Raw genomic sequence first — 27009 nt, 5'->3', positions numbered from 1 at the left:
ACAACAATATTGATACCGCACAGAAACAGAATAAATAAAATGTGTTTTTAAAAAAAAAAAAATTGCACTTAATAACTTAAGCATTTAGGCAAATGAAAACTTTTCCCGTCATAGCTTCTGCAATGGTGTTCCATAGGGATGCAACGATACAGTTAAGTCATGGTCCGGTATAATTTTTGATATGGGGGACACGATTTTCGATCCGATTCAATACATTTAATGCTCTGTAAAAAAAATAACAATTATATTTTTTGTTACTTTTTTTTTTTTTTTTTTTTGCTAACGAGCAAAAATTAAATTGCACATATAAACATGCCTTTTAGTGCATAATATTTATGTGCTTACTTTTTACTGATCTGAAAAAAAATTGTATAAAAGTGCTGAGAACAATCTTTACTGTTTGTAAAGTGAGGCAGGGCACACTGTTGATTGCTACAGCTCTCTTAGCAGCTAGGTTTACTACATGAGCAAGACATCCTATTTGTGGTCCGAATCCATCTGTGTCACGTGCTGAATTAACAATATTTGCAACATTATTTATAGTCACTGGTATGGATTGATTTGGCCTTCTTAACTTCCATTCAGTCATGACAGTTTAGAATTCATCGATGTAGTATATGGACTACGTGTCCCATAATCACTCTGGGCTCACGTAGCCAATGGCATGGAACGTAGCACATCTAGTTTGCCATTTCATGATATCTAGTGTGTGCGCACATTAAAAAAGTTAGCAAGCGCCGCTGAAGTCATGTCTGCTCATTACTACACAACACCAGCATATGACAATCGACTTTCATAAACAGGACGAGTTTGAAGCACAGCGCTCTTAATTTGCCACTCAAATATCTGGTGTTGTGCCGAAAAATAGCCGCCCCGCGTGAAATGTCATCCCTGACGGGAGCGCCCACACGTCAACAACACCTGCACGCCTGAGATGGTCCGCAGTCAATCAGGAGCACTGGCGCGGCCGGTATACATTGAACAATTGGATATAATGGGAACTATTGGCTCCGGCGCTATTTTTTGCCAGACCTGGAATGAAGATGCATTTTGCACAGTTGGTAACAAGGAATCAAAACTTTTAACAGCACGTCTGCCGCACGCGCGCACGCACTGGCATGCGAGGCGATAAATCGCAGCGGAAAAATTACCGCCTTCATTTTTATTTATCGTGCGATAAATGGAATTATTGCATATTGCGACAGGCTTACCAGACGTTATTGATTTTATGACAGAGGCTGGGGGCCAGATGAAATTTGATCATGGGCCGCATTTGGCCCCCGGCCCGGACTTTGGACATGTCTAAATATAATTGAGACTGCTGTTTGAGACTCTGACCTACAGTTATTACAGGCATTTAAGTAGACAATAACAATTTCTTCATAATGCAGTATTGCATACAGTATTACATCTTTAAAATAAACTTGCTTATAGACAGTGGTGCTTCCTGCCTCATTAATTGCCTTTAGCGCTTCAGTCCATTTTCAAAGAAATATGAAACTTGCTCAGAGGTGTCGCATGCAGCTGTACATCTGCCAAATCCTTTTCAATATCTTTTTTTTTTCCCTCAGGGTCATTACGGAGGGGGCAACATCCCTGTTGCTAGGAGATAGCAGGGCCGTGCAGACATAACGCGTGTTACTTCAGGACAGCCACAAGGGGTTAAATATGGCATATATCACTCAGTTTGTGTGTTTTCGTAGATGCATGGATAGTTTTGGGAGGATGAAAATGCTAAAAAAAAATGTATTAAAAGGTAAAGGTTTTGAACGTGATACATCCATGAATCAACTGAAAGTTTGTAAAGCATCACAAGAGTAAATGACTTAACATGATAAAAACAATCAAATAGCAAAAATAAGCTTATTAGAGGTTCCTCTAAAATGGTGGAATGGCACAAGTCTTTTAAGTCCCCACACCGCTGTCACCACAGTGACACAGTCGTGTAATTAAGACACCAAGAGACCGGGCAACTTCCTTTTCCCCTGCTAAATGCTCATTAGAGGCACCCTTAAAAAGGTAATGTTAGGAGCCTTAGGGAAATATCTGACAAGCAGCCACGTGTGGCACCAGAAGCAGCAACATCCTGATGGAAACATTGCCAAACAAATGTCAAGGATGGCTTATGAATTTTTTTGCAAATGACCAGCATGCTCAAAAAGACACTGAGACTCGGCAGTCTTGGCTAAAGAGAAAAATAAAAATGAAAATACTTTCTTGGAAGAGGGAGTCTGCCAAAACATCACACGCTTGCTTCCCGGGCAGACTTAAAATGCATGTTAATCCGTCACGTTTGGATGACGCCAAAACCGTCTGACTAATGAGCAGATGCCTTCTCCCATAGAGACTTCAAACACTGCAAAGTAACTGCAAATTCTGGTGTTTTTTAATTTATCAAGAAAAAAAAAAACTTGCTGAGTAGAAGTTGCTTGTTAACAAAATGTAGGGGTTTAATGCTTCGCTTAAAAAAAAAAAAAGAGAGAGTTTGATACTTCAATTCACAACAGAGTAAAATGAAAAATGCAAATAAAAACATGCATATCTTATGTGCGAAGAGAAAAAAAACAATTGCTACCAGTATTTTCTATTAATTGCTAAAGCCATCTCCACCCAGAACTGCCATATTAAAACCACATTACCCAATGTCCACTATTCATTTACATGCAATATTATATGTGCAATACCTACTACGTTCAATATTAACGTGCAATATTCAATGCCTTCACTGTCAAACTGCTGCTACTTCACTTCGATTATATGCACTGCCTGAACATAGGACTATCTCATACACATTTATATGTATTTAGATTTGATACTTTTATACTTGCAAGTCACTTTTGAGATTTTAACTTATCTTCACTGTAAAGGGAAATGAGCGGATTTTAAGGGAGGTCGGGGGGGCCTGGCCCCACTGGCCCCCCCTTAAAATCCAGTGGCCGAAAAGTGTCATTGCATGTAATTGACTTTCCTTTATATATATATATATATATATATATATATAAGTTGTAAAGCAAGAAAACTGCAACAAAAATGAATGAAATGAACAAAAACATCTATTTTTATCAAAATTATTTTTTGAGTACCTTAGACGGTCATTCGCTTTGCATAAAATTTTCAAAAAAATATATATATGAAAAAAAAAAATTCTATGAAAATTTTTTTTGATTGAGGTGATTTTTCTCTTGGAAAATATATATTTTTTTGAAGAAACTTAGTTTTTTTAATAATAAAGACACAAATTTCATAGCAAAAATGTGGCCCGAACACAAATCAACATTACTTGAATCAAAAAAGTTGAATGAATGAATGAATTGAATGAAGAATGATTAATAGGCTTTGTCATAGCTCCCAGGTACATAGTAGCTTTACGACGTAAGTGATGTCATAGCGAATTCGAACAACATTGTGCATCTCCTGAGTCTATATTTTAGAATCTGCTTCAAAAATAAGGAAATCATTTATCTTTTGGCTAATGTAGTACATCAAATTATAATCAATAAACGGCTTTATATTGATGCTTCGTCATAGCTCTCAGCTACGATACATGTACATAAAGTGTGTAGCGTGTATTACCCTATGTAATAATAAGACGTGTTTTCTCGTAGTACCAGTACGACTTTAATCTTGTATTCCTTTTTTTTCCTTCTGCTTTATTTGGCCCCAATCCTCCATTGTAGTTTGGAGACTTGACTTTCGGCACTCTTGTTTCTTTCCCTACTGAGCAGCGGGTGCCGCTGAGCCTCTCCACCGTCACAAAGCACCAACATACACTTTGCAAACTTTGAGCTTCCCCTCACTGAAAGACCAACATCCGCCACTGGCGAGAACCTAGATTTGTTCTTCAAAACACCAAAATTGTTAAAAAAAAAAAAAAAAAAACATCTTGCATAAACAGTCACAAAATCAGTGAACAGTGTCTCATGTCGAGATAGAACAACACCACAGAGACTGTCTGACACCAAGCTTAAGGAAGTAGACACCTCACTCAATACACAAGAACATCACCGCTCTCAGGAGAGGATGAACTCATCGGGAGTCTACGATGCGATAGTCATGGAAACACCAATGCGGAGACTGTATTTTAGGACTCATCTGGGGAGAGGCTTTCCCCTTTGGACCTGAGGGCGTTGGAGGTTGCGACAAACCATTGAGTGAATTCATTGTAAACAAGCAGAAGGAAAACAACAACTTAATTTTTTGTAGACAAAAGTTTAAATGTCGCATGTAAAGGTCATTGACTAAATATGCACCACAACCAGGCATGCAAACTGGTTAGGGGTGAAAAAGGTGACAAAGTCAGATGGACACACGGCATGTGCGGAAAAGTGCATTTCATAGTGCAACCAGAGACATCTCGAATTAAACACAGTACATGATAATTTAACATATACAAGTCTAAATCTCTAATCCTGAAATCAGAACATATACGACGCATTAAGTAGCAAATTATACCAACTCTACAGTTGTGGTCAAAAGTTTACATACAATTGTGAGGAACATAATGTCATGGCTCTCTTGAGTTTCCAGTTATTTCTACAACTCGGATTTTTCTCCGATAGAGTGATTGGAACAGATACTTCTTTGTCACAAAAAATATTCATGAAGTTTGGTTCTATTTTCTTTATTATGGGTTAACAGAAAAAGTGATCAAATCTGCTGGGTCAAAAATATACATACAGCAACACGAATTAGCAATTTCTTGTGAGTGATTATTGACTTGAACAATGGTTGACTTGAACAAGTCAGGAAAGTCACTTGGAGCCATTTCAAAGCAGCTGCAGGTCCCAAGAGCAACAGTGCAAACAATTGTTTGTAAGTATAAAGTGCATGGCACTGTTTTGTCACTGCCACGATTAGGAAGAAAACGCAAGCTATAACCTGCTGCTGAGAGAAAATTGGTCAGGAGGGTGAAGATTCAACCGAAAAAAATCACCAAAAAGCAGATTTGCCAAGAATTAGAAGCTGCTGGAACACAAGTGTCAGTGTCCACAGTCAAGCGTGTTTTGCTCCATGGACTGAGAGGCTGCCGTGCAAGAAGGAAGCCCTTGCTCCAAAAGTGGCACCTTAAGGCTCGACTGAAGTTTGCTGCTGATCACATGGACAAAGATAAGACCTTCTGGAGGAAAGTTCTGTGGTCAGACGAAACAAAAATTGAGCTGTTTGGCCACAATGCCCAGCACTATGTTTGGAGGAGAAAAGGTGAGGCCTTTAACCCCAAGTACACCATGCCTACCGTCAAGCACGGTGGTGGTAGTATTATGCTGTGGGGCTGTTTTGCTGCCAATGGGACTGGTGGTCAATCAATGGATTTCTATGACAACATTCTAATCTATCCCGTAGTATTATATCTAGAGTAGTAGAGTATCTAGAAAGTCCGTGCTCCCCAACGACAGCCCCAAAGTATCACTGCTCAAGAGGAGACCTGCATGGAGGAATGGGCCAAAATACCAGCAACAGTGTGTGAAAAGCTTGTGAAGAGTTACAGAAAACGTTTGGCCTCTGTTATTGCCAACAAAGGATACATAACAAAGTATTGAGATGAACTTTTGGTGTTGACCAAATACTTATTTTCCACCATGATTTGCAAATAAATTATTTAAAAATCAAACAATGTGATTTTCTGTTTTTTTTTTCTTCCCACATTCTGTCTCTCATGGTTGAGGTTTAACCATATTGACAATTACAGGCCTCTCTAATATTTTTAAGTGGGAGAACTTGCACAATTAGTGGTTGACTAAATACTTATTTGCCCCACTGTATATTGTTATAATCATTTGTTTTGGATGTACTATAATTATTTTCTGTATAAGAATTAATTTGGTGTTCAAAAAGTCTTTTTTCAAACTTGAGTCTTGAAAAAGAGGGGGTTGTTTTATAATCAGGCCCATCTTGTATTCGAACCAATACGGTACATAATTCACGTAAAATTATTGTCCATAATACCCTCCATCCTTCGCATGTGTTCTTCAATACGAAGCACTGCAAGATTTTGTAAATAAATGGAAGCAAAAAAGCACTTGTCTAATTTACTCCAAATGTAAACATTGCTCTCATGTGTGACGTAGGGACAAAGTTTGTTGCAGTCTGTGACGTTTCCACAGTTAAATCTTCGGTTATCAATGTCCATATGGCAAAAAATCTTCACTCTGGGCGCAGTTTTCAAGAACCCTCGTTTAAATGTCTGTATGCTTGTGGATTGTAGTCTGAACCGTGGGAAAAGTTCTTCTTTTTGCCAAATACCCTGCTACATGTAGACATGGCCTGAGACTGGAATTTGCCAAACCGCATGTTGACAAGCCACCAAGTCTCAGGGAAAATGTCCTATGTTTTAGCAAATTCCAGTCTCGCTTTTTTACGATCGATTGAGGTTGGCCTTCAAAAGGAGTGCGGCATTCATCAGGTGAATAGCTACTTTCAAGGAGAATATGCAAAACCCAACCTCTGAAGTGAACATTTTCTCTCATCTGCGGATACAAGCATGCAACCAGCTTGCCACCGGAAATAGCACAACAGCTGCATATGGGAGAAAAACATATGTGAATCGTCGTGTCAAAAGGTGTCTTCTATTGCAAAGTAATAAGTGTAGTGCAAAGGAGCTGAGCTCTTGGGCTCGTCTCCTGTGAAGGTCCTCTTCCTGTTTCCATGATAACAGTTTTGGCACTCGATAATTGTGATGCTTTCATTTGAAGGGAAACCTCTACATGACCTTCAGCTGATGAGTAAACAACAAAAACATGTAAGTGCTTCTTTGTCAAGCATTGCCACTCAGAGAGAATGTTGGCCCTTTTAAATAACCTGCACTATATGAGCTTTCTAAATGTAAAAGATGATGCTATTTAGAGGTGGAACAACAAATCGATTAGCAAATGATTGATAACCAATTAATCATTTAGGACCTTCTTAACCTTAAACTTGTCTAATTCTTGAAATTATACCGTAATTTTCGCACCTGACTATAAGCCGCCACCCACAAAATGTGACACGAAAATGGCATCTGTTCACAGATAAGCAGTACTGGACCATAGGCCCCAACTGTCTTCACGGGATGTTTAGACCATAAGATATTAACCGGGAACCCTTTATTTGACAGCGGCACCAGCATTAACCACAATGAAGCTATTTGCATTGTTTGTATTCTATGTTGAAGAGACGTTAAAACTTAGCATGGAACGCTAATATAGTTAGTGATCAGCTAATCAGTGTTCTAAGCGTCCGTTTGTATTGTGTTTTGGAGCAGCATATTGGCGCTTGAGTTATTGTTAGATAGTAAAGTTGAAAGTTTTATTTATTTTTTTTAAAATAAAGAAACCACACACATGAACCCATTCGTAGAACAGCTTAGAGTCTCATCATAAACTCCCATTCAAACTGTAAATTGTCATACAAGAGAGTGTGCTTTGAAATTGGATTTTGTCTTCAATGTTACTACAACATGACGAAAACAACTTCAAGTTAAACTGTGAAGGTAGTTGAACAAGTGAAACTTATCCGATAATCGTTTAATCAATTATTAATAAATATTCGGTAGTTGCAGCCCTAATGCTACTATTAAATATCGCTAGATCAAAAACACAAGCATATAATACCTTTACATACATTCAGTAGTTAAACAGCATAAGGAATGTTAATCATGCAACAACACTATATTTTACAAACAAACCAGGATTTCATTCAAATTTACAAATGTGAAACAACCCAGTTTTATTTACACTACATAACACCAGTGTTGTTAATAACGGCGTTACAATATAACGGCGTTACTAACGGCGTTATTTTTTTCAGTAGTGGGTAATCTAATTAATTACTTTTCTCATCTTAGCAACGCCGTTACCGTTACTGAGGACGGAAAGGCATGCGTTACTATGCGTTACTATATTGGTCGAAAAGTCTGAGGGAGACGGACTCACCGAGACGACAGAGCAGAGCAGGAGTGGGGAGGAGGCTAGAAAGTTGTGACGCCGAGCAAACGCGATGCTAGGTAGCTCCAATAATACATGTTGTAGCCGATAGCCTACAAACTGCGCCCGCATGTTATGGTAGATATGGTATATATCACATGTACTGTATATAGATATAACTAGATGCAAAATGACAGACATGGCACTAAATGCGTTAGTAGACAGCGCCATCTTAAAGCAGTACTTTTTAGGACGGCTCTGTTGTAGAGAACCTTCCTAGCGAACCCAAGTAACTTTTTATCTAAAATACTTCTAAATCGGCAAAATCTTGACTTGAATCTATCTTTAAATGATGAAACAGTTTTAAAACTTTCATATGTCGAAAGTAGAGAGAAGGGAACTAATGCAATAATGGGAGCAATTTTAACAACTTTTAACAGTTGATTCAGGGTAAAGGGTAAATTAGGGTAAAGAATTGGGCTCGGGCAAATTTTACCAAATACCTTCACAAAAAACTTCACATAATGTGGCCAATGTTTTTTTTTGTTTTTTTTTTTTGGAGGGAAAAAAAAAGTAATTATCACCAATTACTTTGCCAAGTAACTAATTACTCTTACATTCAGGTAATTGAGTTACTAACGCAATTACTTTTGGGGAGAAGTAATTTGTAACTATAATTAATTACTTTTTTTCAGTAAGATTAACAACACTGCATAACACTAACATTAGTACTGCTGCATATGTGACCATCCAACTGATGAAAAGACTGAATCAACAGAAGAAATTATCTCAGGCTGTCAAAATGATCGCGTTAACCGGCGGTAATTAATTTTTTTAATTAATCACGTTAAAATATTTGACGCAATTAACGCACAAGCCCCGCTCAAACAGATTAAAATGACAGCAGTGTCATGTCCACTTATTACTTCTGTTTTTTGTCTCCCTCTGCTGGCGCTTGGGTGCGACTGATTTTATGCACCATGAGCATTGTGTAATTATTGACATCAATAATGGTGAGCTACTAGTTTATTTTTTTGATTGAAAATTTTACAGATTTTATTCAAATGAAAACATTAACAGGGGTTTTAATGTAAAATTTCTATAACTTGTACTAAAATTTATCTTTTAAGAACTACAAAACTTTTTATCCATGGATCGCTTCAACAGAATGGTAATGTTAATGCCATCTTGTTGATTTATTGTTATAATAAACAAATACAGTACTTATGTACAGTATGTTGAATGTATATATCCGTCTTGTCTTATCTTTCCATTCCAACAATAATTTACAAAAAAATGGCATATTTTATAGATATTTATAGATGGTTTGAATAGCAATTACAATTAATTTTTAAGCTGTGATGAACTCGATTAAAAATTTTAATCGTTTGACAGCCCCAAAATAATCTGAAGCCACACGCAAAAAAGGCCACATCATGTCTTGTAGCAAATGAAGCTTTGCATTCAATGCAGCCGATGATGTACTTCTTTAATACCTTGTGTCGCAAACAAACACTTTGTTGCTATGCCGACGCTAAAAGGATGCTTCTCATCATGAGATGGAATTACTTCGCACGTGCCCAGTTTGACACTCACACAACACTTCTGAGGACAAAAACGAATGTTCATTTTACACATTTTAATTGCAAAGTATTCTAATGATTGCCCAAATTATAACAGTTTTCAATGCCGATTCAGAAATACATTAACCTCTTTCTCATATACAGTATTTGACTAAAACTACCGCTTTAAGCTAGAGCATTACATTTAAAACCAATTTCTCCAAATATTAGCAAATACTGAAAGAAGAAAACAAAACTTCTACAGAAAAACGCTTAAACAGAATCTATCTGGGCCATTTGGGTTGAGATGGAGAGACAGCGTTGAGGGTCGAAGATTAGTTGAAGAGCGACAGCAGCAAGAAGGGCTTAAACAACTGGGGAAGGAACTAGGAAACAATGGGCACACCACGAGCAAGATCAATCGTAATAGTTACACTATGGGATCATTTTAGCAACAACAAGATACTGGTTGTTTGGCTCTACTGTCACCATTTTACCATTATACACTCTTTTTTTTTTTTTTTTTGCATGTGTGTTTTAAGCACTGGGAATTTGAAAATAGTCTTTATCGGCCATGTGTTTTACTCAGTGTTGTCACAGATTACTTGAAAAAGTAATTTAATTACTGATTACGCCTCAAAAAAGTAATCTATTTACTGATTACTTCATTATCAAAGTAACTAAGTTACTTTAAAAGTAATCTATCAGTTACTTTTTGCCCATTTTTCTCCCTTAGCCGCCTCAACATAAGAATGACAACAGAAAAATGTCATCACATGTAATTGATTTTCCAATGATTGAATTTAAAGGGGAATATCAGAATTTCGCGCTATCTCAGCCACTCCGGAGCCCTGAAACTAATAAATATCTGACAAACTGCTTGAAATTTGTTGAAATCAACTCCACCGACCAATTAAACCCCGCTAACTCTAAGATTGAGCCTAATGTCAAGACTTCTGAATTTCGGGTTATGGTTAACAGCATATCAGTGCCAATGTAAAACAATGCAAACTGACTGCACAAAATTGCAAAGGTGGTGGCGGGCGCGGATGCGCGTGCACAACCCTGAGGGACGCCATGCACAACCCGAAAGTACTCCTCTCAACACACACGCGGTCAATTGGGCCACAAAACGTGGCGGCAACTAAGCACTTTACACTCAATCAGACTTACAACACATCCCACAGATGCTAAACGAACACATCACCTCACGGCATAAATGTGCAACACGCATATGATGTAAACAAAGCTTGCAAACTTGGAGCGACGACTGCCCGTCGTTGATACGGCAAAGCTACGAAACGGCCGCGCATGTAGGGGGTCCAACCTTTTGCTGATACGCTCCAGAATGAAGGAAAAATACTCACCTTCATTCATGGATAACCACAGATCAACATTCCCTCGCAACAGCTCAACACTCGGCGCGAATGTCCACCCGCCTCAGTCCCACAACACATGACGCGAGACCAAAACAGGAAATAGCTAAGGGATTGTCATGGAAACACATACCGCGAACCTTTTATTTTAGCATTTTCTATTCAAAATGCTCTTCGTACATGACTACAATATTCTTCATTCTACGTACGTTATGAGGCAATGATAAAATAGTAACGCAGAAACACTAAGGAAACTAACTTTAATCAGATTACTGGTGTAGAAAAATGAACGCGTTAGATTACTCGTTACTGAAAAATAATCAGATTACAGTTACGCGTTACTAACGCGTTACTGACAACACTGGTTTTACGATAGTCAACGTTAAACAGGATTTGTAGCAAAACATGCCCTGTGACACACCTTTGCTTATCCCTTAATACCCAAATGTGTTCATAAACATGTTTATTTTAGGGTATTTTTTAATAAAGTGCCATTTGGACGTAACAAAGTAGACGCTAACAGAGGGGAGATTTTGTGCTAAAGTAAGCCCTCAGCCTAGCTCAACTAGCATACAGGTAGTCCCCGGGTTATGAACGAGCTCTGTTCTGGTTTGGCCCATATAAGGCTGTAAGTTGTTTCAGCTCATATATGTTTGTGAATGCATTTGTAATTAAGTTTACAGCTACAGTTTGTGGAGTTATGTGTGAGCGATTTGCTATGAGAATTCTAAATACTTTAGCATTCTTAGCATTGAACTCTGAGGTACAATAAGGTACCGTTTATGTGACTAAAAAAAAAAAAAACGGCTGGAGACAACATGCCGGACCAGACTCCGGTGTCATAAAGTCGAAATCACGTAAGTCAAGTACGTCGTAACCCGGGGACTACCTTTATTGGCTAACAAGACTTTGGATACTTCATGAGAAATCTATAATTTTCTAAATTAAGCTTTTGAAATGATTCAATTAATTTGTTGGTAGATAGCTTTGACAGAGTGGACCCGTTTGATAAACCACATTGAACAGACTTTATGAAACTGCAAAATCTGATTTAAAATAAGTAAAAATTTCAATTTAAAAGAAAACTGCTTACCACAGCTGAATTTCCCGCGAATTGGTGTGATGTTATCGCAGATGAGTGATGTCATTATTAAATGGGGTATTTTCTTTTCTTAAAGGGATACTAACACAAGAGTGGACAGTGATACTAAGGAGGAACTGAAAAAAAAAATTTTTTTAAATTTAAGTAATACATTTTAATTTAAAAGCAACACGTGATTAAAGATAGTGTATCCAGGACAATGAAATCATAATTATTTTGGAATTTTTTTCTACTTATATTTGTTATTTTATAGACTGAATTTGAACGAAACACAATATGGACACAGAAAAATTCCACAACAACCTTATTTTTAAAAAAAAATATATTTTTTAATGAATTTAGGAGTCTGTATCCTTGAACTTATAATAGATAGCAATTGATAATACACCCCAAAAATAACTTGAATGAGTATTTGTCCAACTTTTGTGAAAATACAGCATAAAGCAACACTAGGTAACCTTTCAGTTTTGGTCGGTTTTAGCGACGCCGGTGGACAAAAGCGGTAGTGTTTTGCCTTGAGGAAGGACCAGCACACACGCGCAAACTGTCGTAAAATCCCGATCTCCCGATCGCCTGCAGATGGATTAAACAGCATTTCTTGTTTCCAGCGTCTGTGTGAAGGATGAATTGTAATAAGGTAATAAATCCAGTTATGGCTAAACAATAGCATGTGACGGTTAGCAACCGTGTGGCTTAGTGTGGCTACAACCCCCCCTCCCCTGAGTTCGGGATGGGGGGGTTGTCACACCAGCGAGTGAAAGCCAGGTCAATGTTTATTTTTAAACATCCTTTTATCCTTGGTAGCCTCCCTGTTTTTTACCCCCAAGACAAAACTTTTTGTCTCTTGTTGCTCTGCCCTCTTTGTAGAATTCTCGCGAAAGCGTTCGCTGTAAATATGCCGTATCGCAGTCAGCACATTTGTAGTTTTTTTTTGTGTGAGTGGAAAGGTTGCTGCCACCCTCCTCAAAGTTAATTAGTGTCGGTGAAAGCAATACAGACCCCCTCAACATTTAAAAGAGGTGTCATTCAACTAGGTGTCAATCGACATCAGTGTTGGGAGTAACGCCGTTATAAATCACGCCGTTACGTAACGGCGTTATTTTTTCAGTAACGGGGTAATCTAACTAATTACTTTTTCCGCCGTTACAACGCAGTTACCATTACTGAAGGTCAAAAGCGGTGCGTTACTTACTCTGAATAAAATGAAGAAACTACCAGCCGTGTCGAGTCGACTCTCTGCTCTGTTGATTTGTCATCCAAGACTTTGGGTGCGTTCAGGTTCGAGAATAGCGCACGTACTTCTGACTCCAAGCTGTTTGTCCCTGCTCATTCAATTGGACAATGCTTTCCAAAGTTTGGTAACGTTTCTGTGTTTGCTACACCTGATGCTAGCCTCATTCCAATCTCCCACTGTCAGCCAGCAATAATTCTGCTTCCATCTTGAGGACGGCAGACGCTTTGAAGGTGACGTGAATTGTCGGGAAACTAGCCTACCTGAATGCAGCCCCTCGAGAGATGCGATGGAAGTGATTGTGATTGGTGAGGGTTAGAGTCATGTGTCGTAGTAAGCCAATCAGAGCCAGTGATTTCACGAGCAAACCGGAACAGCGCGTGCGGCAAACACACACACACACAAAACAGATGCACAGGGTCGGGAATCGGGATGACAGAGCAGTCAGAAGAAAAATTGTCCTTTAAGATGTGGAGATATAGACACGATTTTAAGTTTATCGAAATTAAAGGAAAGAACCTGCATGTAATGTGTAATTTATGTCCCGGGGCAAAGCTTTTGTCGACATCTGTGGTAAGCAATTCAAATCTGCTGAAGCACCTAACAAGTTAACTACCTGTCTGTTCTTCTCTATTCCACTGACTCGAATACTGCTCAGAAAATTTCAAATTCTTTGACATACAACAAGTTTTTAAAGTAACGGAAATAGTTACTTTCCCTGGTAACTAGTTACTTTTACTATAGAGTAATTCAGTTACTAACTCAGTTACTTTTTGGAAGAAGTAGTGAGTAATGTAACTAATTACTTTTTTAAAGTAACGTGCCCAACACTGATCGACATATCACAAATGTTATGAAAAGATTTTTTAACGGTTGAAAAGTTACCTAGTGTTGCTTTATTAATGCTGGGGACACAAATGTACCCTTTTTTTTTTTTTTTCCAAATGACCCTATTGTTTTAATTAAGAAGTTACGTCTTTCTCCGTGAATTAAGTATAAAAATAATCATTTTACATTTTGTTAATTTCATAATTCTGTTCATTAAATTGTGATTTAATTAATTGGAACAGGTACTATTATTAAGATTTTTAAAAAATAATAATAATAAATAGGTGCTTATTTTAAACAAGCAAAAGTTTGCCCACCCCTGCGTCGAGAACGATGAGGCGACCTTTGATGGGCAACAGGTGGGCATCGTTCCAACTCACGACTCGGTTTGCTCGAGTGGACCTCGGCTGACTTCTTGACTTCGTCCGAGTCCTGTCGGCTCAGGACTTCCGCGAACAACTGCCGGGAAGTCTGTCGAGCGGCTAAGCCGGACGGCTTGTGATTCCTTTTCCTGGCGGACTCCAGCGCCGAGTGGCTCCTCTCCGCTTCGTGACTCTGCGGCTCCGAGCCCACTTTGACCAGCGCGTGGCGTGTCCTCGTCAGGGCGGAAGTCACGGATCCCATCGCCGGGGGGTGGGAAAGAAAAAGGATGCCCAGCTTTCGCTAAAACACCTGACGTTCAATTATTTCCCTGAGAGGTGAGTCAAAATCTCTACCGTGATATTTCGCTAATGGCGGCGGCGCGCGTTTTAAAGCAAGTTCAGCAGGGTCATGTCGGCGACTCCCTCGTTGTGCTTTTCCGTCGCATACGCGTCACTCGCGGAGAAAGTTGCCCCGTCAACAACCCCGCTCTCAAGGGGGCATCCCGCTCCGAAAGCAAGTCAATTTTATTCACCAGTAAGTGTCATAATTAACATGAACAAACAACTTCATTAGACACCTGTGAGTCGCCTTTTAGGTAGACATCACGAGCATAGGCGGAGTTTTGATTTCAGTGGCGCCTCCAGAAATTTTTCATAGGGGTGGCTAGATGGGGCCACTTAAAATCTTCTGGTGGACAAAACTAAAAGCTATAATTTCAGGTTTTCATTATATTATTGCAGTAAAAAGTAGGGTTGGGAATCTCTGGCATGAAGCCGATTCGATATGTATCTAGATACAGGTTACGATTCGATTCAAAAACGATACATTTTTATGGCCGAGTGATTCGATGCGATTCGATACAGTTTAAAAACGATACGGTTCGATACAGAGTGAAAACAATACGATAGTAAACATTTGTTGTGTGTTCGTACAATATTTTAAACATAAAAAAGACCACATTTCTAATAGTAAAATAAACAAAATTTCATACCAATGTTATGTTTAAATTTTTTTATCCAAAAAAAAAAAATTAAGGCTTACTATATGACCGTCATTTTGTTGGATGGGATTGATAATAAAACTCCAGTGACAGACAACAATTAAGTGCAGTAATTCAATTACTGTATTTCCTGGTGTTTTGAACACAAGAGGTAAGTAATTTAAGTGCAAACTTTCAACGTAAACATCTTACAAACAAAAAATATTAATTATATGCGGGCAGCTCTAGAAAAAAAAAAATTAAACCTGCTAGTGTTATCATAAATAAATAATGAATTATGCTTTGCGACTGGTATAATTGGGGGAATAAAAACAAGGCATTTTAGACAGGTCAATAATCATTACTTTAACCTAATACACAGCAAAGTCATTCAATTATGCCTGTGCTTCCTCATTTTTTATTCCTCATCACTGTCCATATCGTTTTTGAAGGGCAGATTTTTCTTGAGGAAGATCAACTAATTCACATCTTCATGTTTAAGTAGACTGCGTTTCGTGGAGACAATATGCCACCCTTTCCACCATTGTAGTGGGTTATTTTTCAGGATTAAAAACTCAAGATCTCTGTACCGCTTCACACAAGCTCAGTCCCATGCAAACATATCTGGCTGCCTTCATCACTTCAAAGTCGGACTTTCGTTTTCCTGGTTGCGTTGAAAATCAATCGCTGCACGTCGCTGGCATCGGTGATCACACTGTCCATTGTTTTAGCATGTTGCTTCGTTGCCACTACTAGTTTCGTTTTCGGCTGTGAAGAAAATGCTACGGAGCGTGCATTAGCGGTTTCGTTAGCTCTCGCGTTGTTATGACATGCACGTGACGATTGGGTAATGACGGCGTCTAGTAGCGGTTCTGCCGAAATGCATGGGAAGTTGAGGCAACCACGACCGTGAGTAGTGCTTGTCCATATTATATCATGCATGCGGTCTCGATCCAAGTGCGCTGTGTGGTGAATGACACAAGCGCAGCATGTGAAGTAAAATATTAAGCAATGCATTGAGCTAGGCATTAGAAGCCGATTCTTGTGCTCACGATAGCCGAATTCTATTTCTACTATCGGTTCATTGAATATTTAATGGCTAATTACTGTCGAATGGTAACTTTACTATTGATACATCTGTATCTCTCACCTGTAAAACCGGATATCCGGTCGTATCGGTTTATCATTCTCAAGCTTAGTAAAAAGGTCAGGGGAAAACGATCAGAAAGACTTAAGGACATGGCTACTGATATACTTTGGTGTATTGTGTAATACTTGATGTGACTAAAGATTTAATGTGCATAGTCCGTAACTGTCCAGTCAACATTTTGAGTTCCACAACAATTCTGTTTTATTGTGTTATGTATATATTAGGCATAAGCAGGGGTGAAAGTGGTTTGAATTTCTTGCCGGAAGTCCCCAACGTGAAGGTCGCCACGGAGCCAGAAATTTTATTTTTTTATTTTATTTTATTTTATTTTTTTTTGGGGGGGGGGGGGGGGGGGTAACACATACAAAAATTGATTTCCCTTCAAAATTGTATTTTTTCCAATGATTTCCAAAATAAAAGTTAACAAAAACAGCTATAACCCCAACCTCCATCTCCTATTTTTTTATTTTCCCTCATTTCCTCACATACTAAATGCCAAATCTCAATTTTATCTACTTAAGAACATAGGATGGATATTAAAATTGAAGATAATGTAAACACTTACTTTTTGTTGTTTTTTAATAATAAAGATATAAGTAACATACATTCAGAAAAATAAGTACAAATGACTTATATTATGCAGAGTGAAATGGAAGGTATTTTGAAAATTGCGCTTAACTGACTTGACTTCTTAAATCATAAGGAAATGAATAAGTAGCCTAATGTAAATGAACAAATAGTCTAAAGTGCACATTGACAGCTAAGATGTTCTGAACCTCCCCATCAGAGCAAATAAAACAAAATATAATAAATAAGCCAACTTAACACTTTCTTTGCTCTTAAAGATTTGATTTTCTGTTGCATTGCTTGTTGTTGTTCCATTTTTTTTTTTTTTTTTTTTTTTTTGGGTACTGTTTCAGAAAACATGCACATTTGAACCAATCAGAAAACATGCACATTTGAACCAATCAGAGCTAACCATCTCTGGTGATCACATGTCAGTATGTCAGCCAATTGAACGGATAAATGAGTCCAGGCGTTTTGCTTTGCTGCGTGCATTCGTACATTGACGTGACTCATCATCGTCAGACTCAACTGCAGCAGCTGGGGAAACCTCCATGCCGTCCGTGGAATAAAATAAATAATAAATATAGGTGGAAACGGATTACGCTAAGCACTTTATTATGCTTGTTGTTAACACTTGTGTATGTAAATCTGATGTTGGTAGATTGTTTTCTTCTTGGAGATGAAATGCATGCAACTCTTTCTTTGCTCTTAAAGATTTGATTTTCTGTTGCATTGCTTGTTGTTGTTCCATTTTTTTTTTAAACATAGCGTTTTGACAGTTGCCGTCATATTTTCGGAATCAAAGCACTTTATACCAGAACTGCGTTCCACCCCTGAATCTTATACCGGAACTGCGTTCCTGACCGTTAAGGCCCACTTTCTTCACCCTTGGACATAAGGTGTACATTTAACTAGGGCTGTCAAACGATTAAAATTTTTAATCAAGTTAATCACAGCTTAAAAATTTATTAATCATAATTAATCGCAATTCAAACCATCTCTAAAATATGCCAAATTTTTCTGTAAATTATTGTTGGAATGGAAAGATAAGACGGATATATACATTCAACATACTGTACATAAGTACTGTATTTGTTTATTATAACAATAAATCCACAAGATGGCATTAACATGATTAACATTCTCTTTGTGAAAGGGATCCACAGATAGAAAGACTTGTAATTCTTAAAGGATAAATGTGAGTTTGTATATTGTGACTAAATATTGCCATCTAGTGTATTTGTTGAGCTTTCAGTAAATGATACTGTAGCGACTTAACTGTTCTGCCCAAATGCATGATGGGAAGTGGTGCAACCATGACTGTGTGGTGGCTGCAAATGCTATATCTTCTCTGCGTTGGGTACACTACAAGGTGTTAAGGCAAAGATCGACTCCTGTCATTCTTCCCCACGTCGCTTCCCACAATATTTATAGTTGCTGTGGGAGAGATGACAAAGCTTTTGCCAATTAAATGCACGGCCCCAATAAACGCTTTTATCTACTCCACTCACTTAACACTGCCTCATATCTGTATAGAAGTAAAACGACGCCATTGTAGACCGTTTGAGGCAATGCGTGAATGGGTCATACTGCGAATGCGTTAATTGCGATAAATATTTTCATGTGATTAATTTTAAAAATTTATTTACTGCCTGTTAATGCGATAAATTTGACAGCCCTACATTTAACAAAACAAAATAAATGCATTATTTGAGATGAAATGCATAACTGATGCTACAACAATCTAACAATATACCGGCAAGTGGGGTGGCCAGTGGGGTGGCCAACCACGGCGCCACTTGGGCAGGGGGGGCACAACATGTTGATGACCCCGAAACGCAGTGTCGGCAATAAAATTAACTTACAAGAATATTTATAATAATCAGTTGACAATGAGCGTCTTTTGGTGCCCATCATTCTTGAGGGGAATTCTAAATCAGGCTGCTTAGGCAATACTTTTCGCCAAGATCCTCATCCATTGAATATGGTACGCCGGTGTCGTGCCAATGTAGTTATCCCAGTCAAAAATTGTATCCTCTGGGCGGAGCCATATGGAGGTAGATTTGTGTCTTTATTATTCAACCAAAAAAAATGTCGCTTCAATTAAAAAAAAAAAAAAAAAAGTGAATGCAAAAATAAATTGGAAACTCAATGTGTTTGAATGCAAAAATGAATTTTAAAAAAACTCTTTAAAAATGCATGTGAACGCTATATTACTTCTATTGTATTATTATTATTTTTTTATTTATCTATTTTTAATTGAAATCGTTTTTTTTTTTTTTTATTGAAGCATAGAAAAAGTTGTTGAATGCGAAAAAAAATATTTGAGATTGAAAAATTTGCATTTGAACACTTAATTTTTCATTGAAAAAGTTTTCTTTGATTGAAGGAATCATTTTTGTGTTTGGGCAATATTATGATCAGGACATTTGTGTCTAAATCATTCAATCCCCCAAAACGGTTGCTTCAATCAATCAAAAAAAAAAAAAAAAATTCGGTCAAAGAAAAAAATCATTTTTCAAATTTTTTTTTTTTCAAATGTCTTTTTTTTTTTTATTATATGCAATGCAAGTAACCGTCTTGTTCATTTCATTCATTTTTGTTGCAGTTTTATTGCTTTGCAACTTTTATCTATATAGGAAAGTCAATTACATGCAATGACAATTTTCGGACACCAGAGGGGCCCCCCCTAAAATCCGCTTATGATCGCGAGACTTTGTATTGCCTCAAATTGAGTGCAGTAGTTTGTTAAATAGGTAGGATATAGTCTATTTACGGAGCCCTTGAATGAATGAGAATGAAAAAGTTGGAAAATACATTTATACTTGAACAAATATTAGCTGTTTCAGGTACAGTTGACCTCTATTCAATAGTTATCAATAACTTAACTAATTCACTGTCAGCTCAGGTCACAGTTAGGCTAAAAGTGTTATAGTAGTTAGCAGGGGTGTCACTAAGTTTTAAGAACAGGAGGGCTTAGCCCCCGGGAGTACACATGATGTAAGTGAACGTAGCATCCAAGCACAAAACTATGGGACCGTTTACATGGTGACTCTCCGAGAATACGAAAAATTTCAAATTTGCATTTATATGGGCCCGTCTCCATTCGAACAATGTTGAAATTCCGCATGAAAACGATGTAGTATTCATGCCAGGCACTAGAGGGCAGTACAGATTTACAAGGCGACAGCGAATGATGCACTTTGCCCCAACAAGCTCCAAAAAAAAAAAAATGCCCGCCCACTCGAAGCAATGGCATTTTTCTTTTGTTCAAAAAGGCACAAAAAATGGAAATAATCAACAGATTTAATTTAAAAATATTAAAATTTAGTAGCACCGCTGCGCACGCCCAATGTGACTTGTACGAGTGCTGACGTTATCGGCGGGGTCTTGCGCCGCGGGAGCTTTTGATATTCATGCAGAGTAAGCCCCCCTCAACCCCCCGCAATTGAATTCTTCCACCTTGGAGGCAGGATTCAGAATTTTTCGTCTTCGCCGACACCATATGCACGCGAGGCGATTCCGCTGCTCAGTCATTGCGTCTTTGTGTTGCAGAGTCGCCATGTAAAGAGACTAATGCCACGACTTTGACTTACAACACAGTAATAGTTTGTTCCCAAATATTTGTAAGTCGCACAAATAACATTTCGGGCACACGTGTAACACGAATGGCTGTAATTTCAAACCCTGAGAAATAGTTACTTGAATATAAGTAATATCTGGGTCAGTCTAATTTCCCTTACACACATACACAAAAACATATATCCAAACATTATACATAACATATTTACATACAGTACAGGCCAAAAGTTTGGACACACCTCATTCTATACAACACAAATGAAGGTTACAACCCCATTGCAATAAATTCAACTAATTAACCCTGAAAAGGCATACCTTTGAATTAAAAAAAAAAACATCCTAGGTGACTCTCTGAAGAAGCTCATCGAGAGAATGGCAGGAGTGTGCAAAAAAGTAGTCAGAGCAAAGGGTGGCTACTTTGAGGATAGTTGAATATTATACATGGTTTTAATTATTCCACCTTTTTTTGCTAAGTACATAACTCCACACATATGCATTCAAAGTTTTATTACCTTCAGTGAGAATTTACAAATGTATATAGTCATGAAAATAAATAAATTGCACCAGTGAGAAGGTGTGTCCAAACTTTTGGCCAGTACTGTATATGTGTGTGTATATGCTATGTATAAACATCTTGGCTTTCTCCACTTTCTAGTAGAGGTCTCTTCCCCCTCACCCTCTTTGCCCCTCTGCTCTGACTACTACAGGTCAATAACACTAGAAGTACCATGGGTGTCCCATTTGGGGACACCCTGGAGATAAAAACGTCTATCAAAAGCAAAATATGCCAACACAACAATTTTTTTTGTCCATAGTTTTCATTGTAGTCATCATGCAAAATACATGTTGTCTCAGCGGTGGTGGTTGCGTATTGTCTGGGCTGTCATAACAGGGTTGGCACTCCATTGCTAGCTCATTCTTGCATTTGCCACAGGTGTACCTGTAGCAGTGAACACATCTGCTGGTTGCGTGAGCATTCAACTCGACACTTGGCTCTTTTACTGGAACTGGGTGTGAGGGGCTCCTGACAAAGCTCGTTCTCTTTGCGTGACTCCTTCGCATTGATGTGTGATGTGGCCAGCTCTTTTGCTTTTCTTGTTACCACTGTTGCTTGGTGTGCTTAGTTGTAGTATTTCTGAATTATCTATGTAAATCAATGTATATTCGCAGCATATTGTTAACTGATCTTTTCAAAAATGCTTTTTAACATGTTGAGGGTATTCAAACAAATACATCCGAATAAATTAGAATTATTATAATACTGTTAAAAAATCCTCAGAAGTTTAGCAGTTTATTGTCAAGTAAGAAGTAACAGTGTCTGAAAGTAGCCTGACGCCCAACCCCCTTCCACAGATAATGGGTGAACATTTTCCCCCAACCCCCTTCCACAGCTAATGGCTGAATTTGCCAGTAAAGAAAAAGCAGCATGACCAAGGTTTCGCCCTTACTTTCGCATTCAAACACATTTTGCTTTCATTCAAGTGACTTTTTTTTTCTCGATTGAAAAAGTATATTTTGATTCAACTTTTTTGTTTGGCTTGACCAATAAATAAACAAATCTAGCCACAAATTTATCAACCTCAAAGCTGTGAGTAATTTCTAATCAAAAAAAAATTTCAGCCATTAGCTGTGGAAGGGAGTTGGGCGTCAGGCTACTTTCAGACACTGTTACTTCTTACTTGACAATAAACTGCTAAACTTCTGAGGATTTTTTAACAGTATTATAATAATTCTACTTTATTCGGATGTATTTGTTTGAATACCCTCTACATGTTAAAAAACATTTTTGAAAAGATCAGTTAACATTATGCTGTGGATATACATTGATATACAAAGATATTCAGAAATACTAGAACTAAGCACACCAAGCAACAGTGGTAACAAAAAAAGCACCTCACATGAAATGGCTGGAAAAAAATATGCAAGACTAGTAAATACCACTCTTGGTTCAGAAACAAACTATCATTCAGGTTTCATACAATGGTGTAAATATTACATTGAATTTGAAACCAAATTAAATTAAACTGAACTAGCGCTCCACATCTATGTGCATGTGTTGTGGACCCTTCCGTTAATTACAAGCGTTTATTTTGTTTGCTTTGCTTAAATTAAATAAAACAACCTTGATACATCCAAATAATACTCTAACAGCTGACAACCAGTATTATCTACTCTCAATGTGTTTTCTTCAGTCAGAAAAGTAATAGTTAAAAAAGATTAATCACGATAAAAAGTGCACTATTTAGGGGTGTAATAAATAAAAAATCGACACCAGTAATTGTAATCCTAGTTCATTGTTCATTGTGTTTCTTCATTTGTAATGTTTGTTTTGTTTTTCAGTTTTGCTAAACGCACAAGTGCACTTAAGGGCCAAGGGGTGAGGGAAGAAAAATAGAAATGGGATGCGGCCGGTGGTGCATAAGTAATGGCCCCATTTACAAAACAAAGGCTAGGCTCGGCTTGGCGGCGGATCCCAGGGTTTCCCAAAATGGGACACCCTTGGTAATATTAGGGAGCACCAAAACCCCTGGTTCCTTCTAGTGATAAAGGTGGTGGAGTTATTATATTAGTGTATTATTATGACTATCCGCTAATGATAATCATACCTGAATTAGCTCATCTCCTGTACTCAATCAATATTTATCATAATGCGTAAAGTGAGAAACACAGCTGATGCTCCAGTAGGAAGTCACCACAAAGATAGCCACAGCAAGAGTGCACACCTAACTCTACTAGAACCTTCACAATGCATTTCAGACGAACTAGCTAGCAGCAGCTAAGTAGCAATGTTCTTTGAGAGCTGGGATGTAACTTTTGACCCAGAAACGAAAGTAAGACGTGCGCAGAGACCGACTGTGAGCAAGGTCGGTCACAGGGAAAACGCGGACTGGATTTTCAGAGATGTGGGCGTTCTCTATATTAACATGTGGAATGGATTGGATAGCGACGCACTGAAGGGGCTCTCTACCTTACTATATGAAGTATTGTAAGGGAAACTGACAGGTTTGTTATTATATTTAAGTTAGTAACGACAGTTTGTATAACTAATATTCTGGCAACTTTATAGTGAATATATCAGCATTTTTTGTATATATATATATATTTTTTAATAAAACACCAAATAAGCCCCCCTAAAATAGGCCTAACGACGCCACTGGTAGTTGGTAAAAGAGACGTCCAATTGGCAGGGGCTGAAAGTGGATTGGATGTCTATTGTTAAAGACGCGAAACAAAAAAAAAACGGCAAAATACAAGCTACAGGGATTCCCCTATATTCAACAGATTGTGGCGCACCGCCACACTAAAATGAAAGCCGCCACGCCTGGCAAATGAGATGTATTTTATTTATTTATTTAAATTAAAAAAAATTTTTAAGGCCGCTTCAAACTAGCGGCAGCCGAGTGGGAGGAGTTCAGCGGACACCTATTCATTGTGTATTGTAGCCTAATGTTCGTAACTATGCAGGCCCCCCCTTAAGAGACGCAAGGGGAACGAGTAGTAAGAATGGGAGAACGAGCGAGATAGCGAGAGATAGCGGTCGCATGTTGTAGCAGCCCGCTGTTATTTTGTTATTGTTTTTCTTTATTATTGTTACCACAATAAAGTGGGTAAGCAAATCCAGACTTCTCTCCTTCTTGCCCATATCCGGGGCATTACAATAATTTGGATCGGACTTTTCGGCGAAAGTGAGCGGTGGACGGCCGTCTTGGACGGAAAGCAAACTTTGACTAACTTGCGCTGAGAGACTGCGGAGAGGCGGGGCCCAAAATAAAGCCTTGCTCTATTTTCAGAGCGTTGGTCACAGTAGTAAACGATTCATCAGTTCAAGCAGAGTAAAATGATACATATTCACGGTACAAGAACGTCGTTTCTGTGTCCATCGATTGGTAAGAAAAGGCTGTTTGTACGAGTGACGTGTGGGCGCTCCCGTCAGGGGGGACATTTCACGTGGAGTGGCTATTTTTCGGCACAACACCGGCGCGCCAACTTCAGACAATTACGGCTGACGAAACTTTGATAAATGCGCCCCCCCACCCAAATTTCGCGAGCTCTGGGACACTCGAAAAATGACTCTCATACCTCTCCTTGCTAAGTTAATGGTACCTCGACGTGCCTTTGTGTGGAAATTTAGTTTACGAACAACGGGGAAAAAACTATTCACCTTCTCACCGAATCAAGTAAAACTCTTTACACGGCTATTAGAATTCCCCCAGTGCTCTAAATGGGTCAGTTGACAGAAGGACTGTTATTGTTGTGGTAATGTAGTACTTATGAGGGTCAAATAAAAGGAAAAAGGAGGACTACGACGGTGGTCTGCAACCCGCGGCTCTCGGGCCGCATGCGGCTCTTTAGCGATGCTTCGGAGCTTTTTTTTTTTTTTTTTTTAAATGGAAAAAGATGGGGGAGGGAAATATATTTTTTTGTTTTAATAGGATTTCTAGGAGGACAAACATGACACAAACATTCTTTCAATTCATTAATATTGTAATGAAGTTAAACTTGTGGTGGCATAGTACAACAGAGTAGTCACGTGGTGCGTCATTCTCTATAGGATCCACTGCAGGGAAAACAAACATTTAATCATGAAGGCTATTTCTATAGTAGGCTAATATAGCTAGTATCGATAATTATAAGGCTTGTAAAAGGCTTTTAATTTTTTGTGGCTCCAGACATACTGTATCAGTTTTTTTTTTGTTTTTTTGGGGGTCAAATATGGCTCTTTCAACAGTTTGGGTTGCCAACCCTGAGTCACTACGAGATGTAAGTCGTACTATTGCCACGAGAAAAAAAGTCGCATTAGTACATCGGGTAACGTAGCTGTAATCAGCTACGCATTTTACATACATGTACTGTAGCTGAGAGGTACAACATTAGCCTGGCTAATGAAATATTTCAAATATATCTTTGTTATGGTTCTTCTTGGGGGAAAAAATGAAGAAAAAAAAATTCGCTGTGGCACGACATGGTGAGGCTGTCCGACTCCGATGCAGCCCACCACCACAGCTTCAAAAAATCCTAGGGGAAACACTGAGCTACTCTTTATTAATAATTTTTCTTTTTTCGATTATTTACATTTTGTATTTTTTACATTTTGAATTTCGCCTGTTGTAGGACGTCTCGCCGATGTAGGACATTTTAGCGGAACACCGGGCAACACAAATACTACAATTGGATGTCAAAGGGGGCTTCAAAATACTGTCCCGCGGGCCTCAATTGGCCCTTGGGACACACGTTTGAGACCAAGGTCCAATCCCAAGGTCCAATATGAACGTAAAACTTGCGCATGAAAAGGATAGAACTAAAACTATTAAATTACACATTGATCGTGATATACTTCAAATCCATTTGCAATGGAATGGCTGAGATTGAATGATCATGTTTCACTGCCATTGGCTGCGATAGAGGTTCAATCAGATTGGATTTTGAAGGTTTGGCAGTGATCGATCGTTGCCAACCTTCCCAGTCAAATTGGATTGACTCGAACATGCCATTTAAATCGAAAACAATGTTATAAGTGAGTCAACAAGTTGGCATTACAGGAATGACAGGATATTATCTTTTTCTTAACACCTTGTATTGTACACGACGCAGAGAAGATATACCATTGGCAGCCACCACTGACAGTCATGGTTTCCCAACTTCCCATCATGCATTTGGGCAGTTAAGAACAGTTAAGTCGCTACAGTATCATTATGGAAAGAACAAAAATAATATTCCTATCTCTTAAAAAAATAATGTTCACCAAAAGAAAAGCGCTCAATGCAAAGAGAACTGGCATTCCCAATCAAAGTAGCTAATACTCACAAACTATTCAAACATTTCGTTTAGCTCAACAAATACACTAGATGGCAATATTTAGTCACAATATACAAACTATCAAAATTACTGTAACTTGTACTCACATTTATCTTTTAAGAATTACAAGTCTTTCTCTCCGTGGATCTTTTTCACAGAAAGAAAGTTTATAATGTTCATGCCATCTTGTGGATTTATTGTTATAATAAACAAATACAGTACTTATGTACAGTATGTTGAATGTATACATCCGTCTTGTCTTTCTATTCCAACAATAGTTTACAGAAAAAATTTGAAGCTGTGATTAACTCGATTGAAATTTTTCATCATTTGACAGCCCTACTTTTTAGATAACAAATCCATCTTAAATGGTTTAAAAAGCAATTAACCGAGAACCAACCTGCAACATTTCCAGGTTGTTTTTTTAATTGCTTGCTCCATAGCTTTTTATCAGGCATTCACACCTGTGTGATCATCATTACTAAGTTGTTTAACACATTTTGACATGACACTGTGGGGAAAACAGGTGTTAATGAGAGAGGGAGGAGTCCATTAGGGACACTTTCTTGGAAAAC

At 38.2% G+C, this 27009-nt stretch overlaps 1 protein-coding gene across 1 annotated transcript in view; it reads right to left on the bottom strand.

The window, feature by feature from the left end:
- Positions 1-22284, bottom strand: part of LOC130929512 (dual specificity calcium/calmodulin-dependent 3',5'-cyclic nucleotide phosphodiesterase 1C) — a 306205-nt gene extending 283921 nt beyond the window's left edge. The window contains exon 1 of the mRNA XM_057856685.1: positions 14315-22284. Within this exon, the coding sequence (XP_057712668.1) occupies positions 14315-14621 (307 nt within the window). The 5' untranslated portion in view covers positions 14622-22284. The remainder of the gene's footprint in view (positions 1-14314) is intronic.
- Positions 22285-27009: the final 4725 nt, after the last annotated feature.

This window comes from Corythoichthys intestinalis, chromosome 14 (assembly GCF_030265065.1).
Source record: "Corythoichthys intestinalis isolate RoL2023-P3 chromosome 14, ASM3026506v1, whole genome shotgun sequence".
Taxonomy (NCBI): Eukaryota; Metazoa; Chordata; class Actinopteri; order Syngnathiformes; family Syngnathidae; genus Corythoichthys; species Corythoichthys intestinalis.
This window is presented reverse-complemented; position numbering and strand designations above follow the sequence as displayed.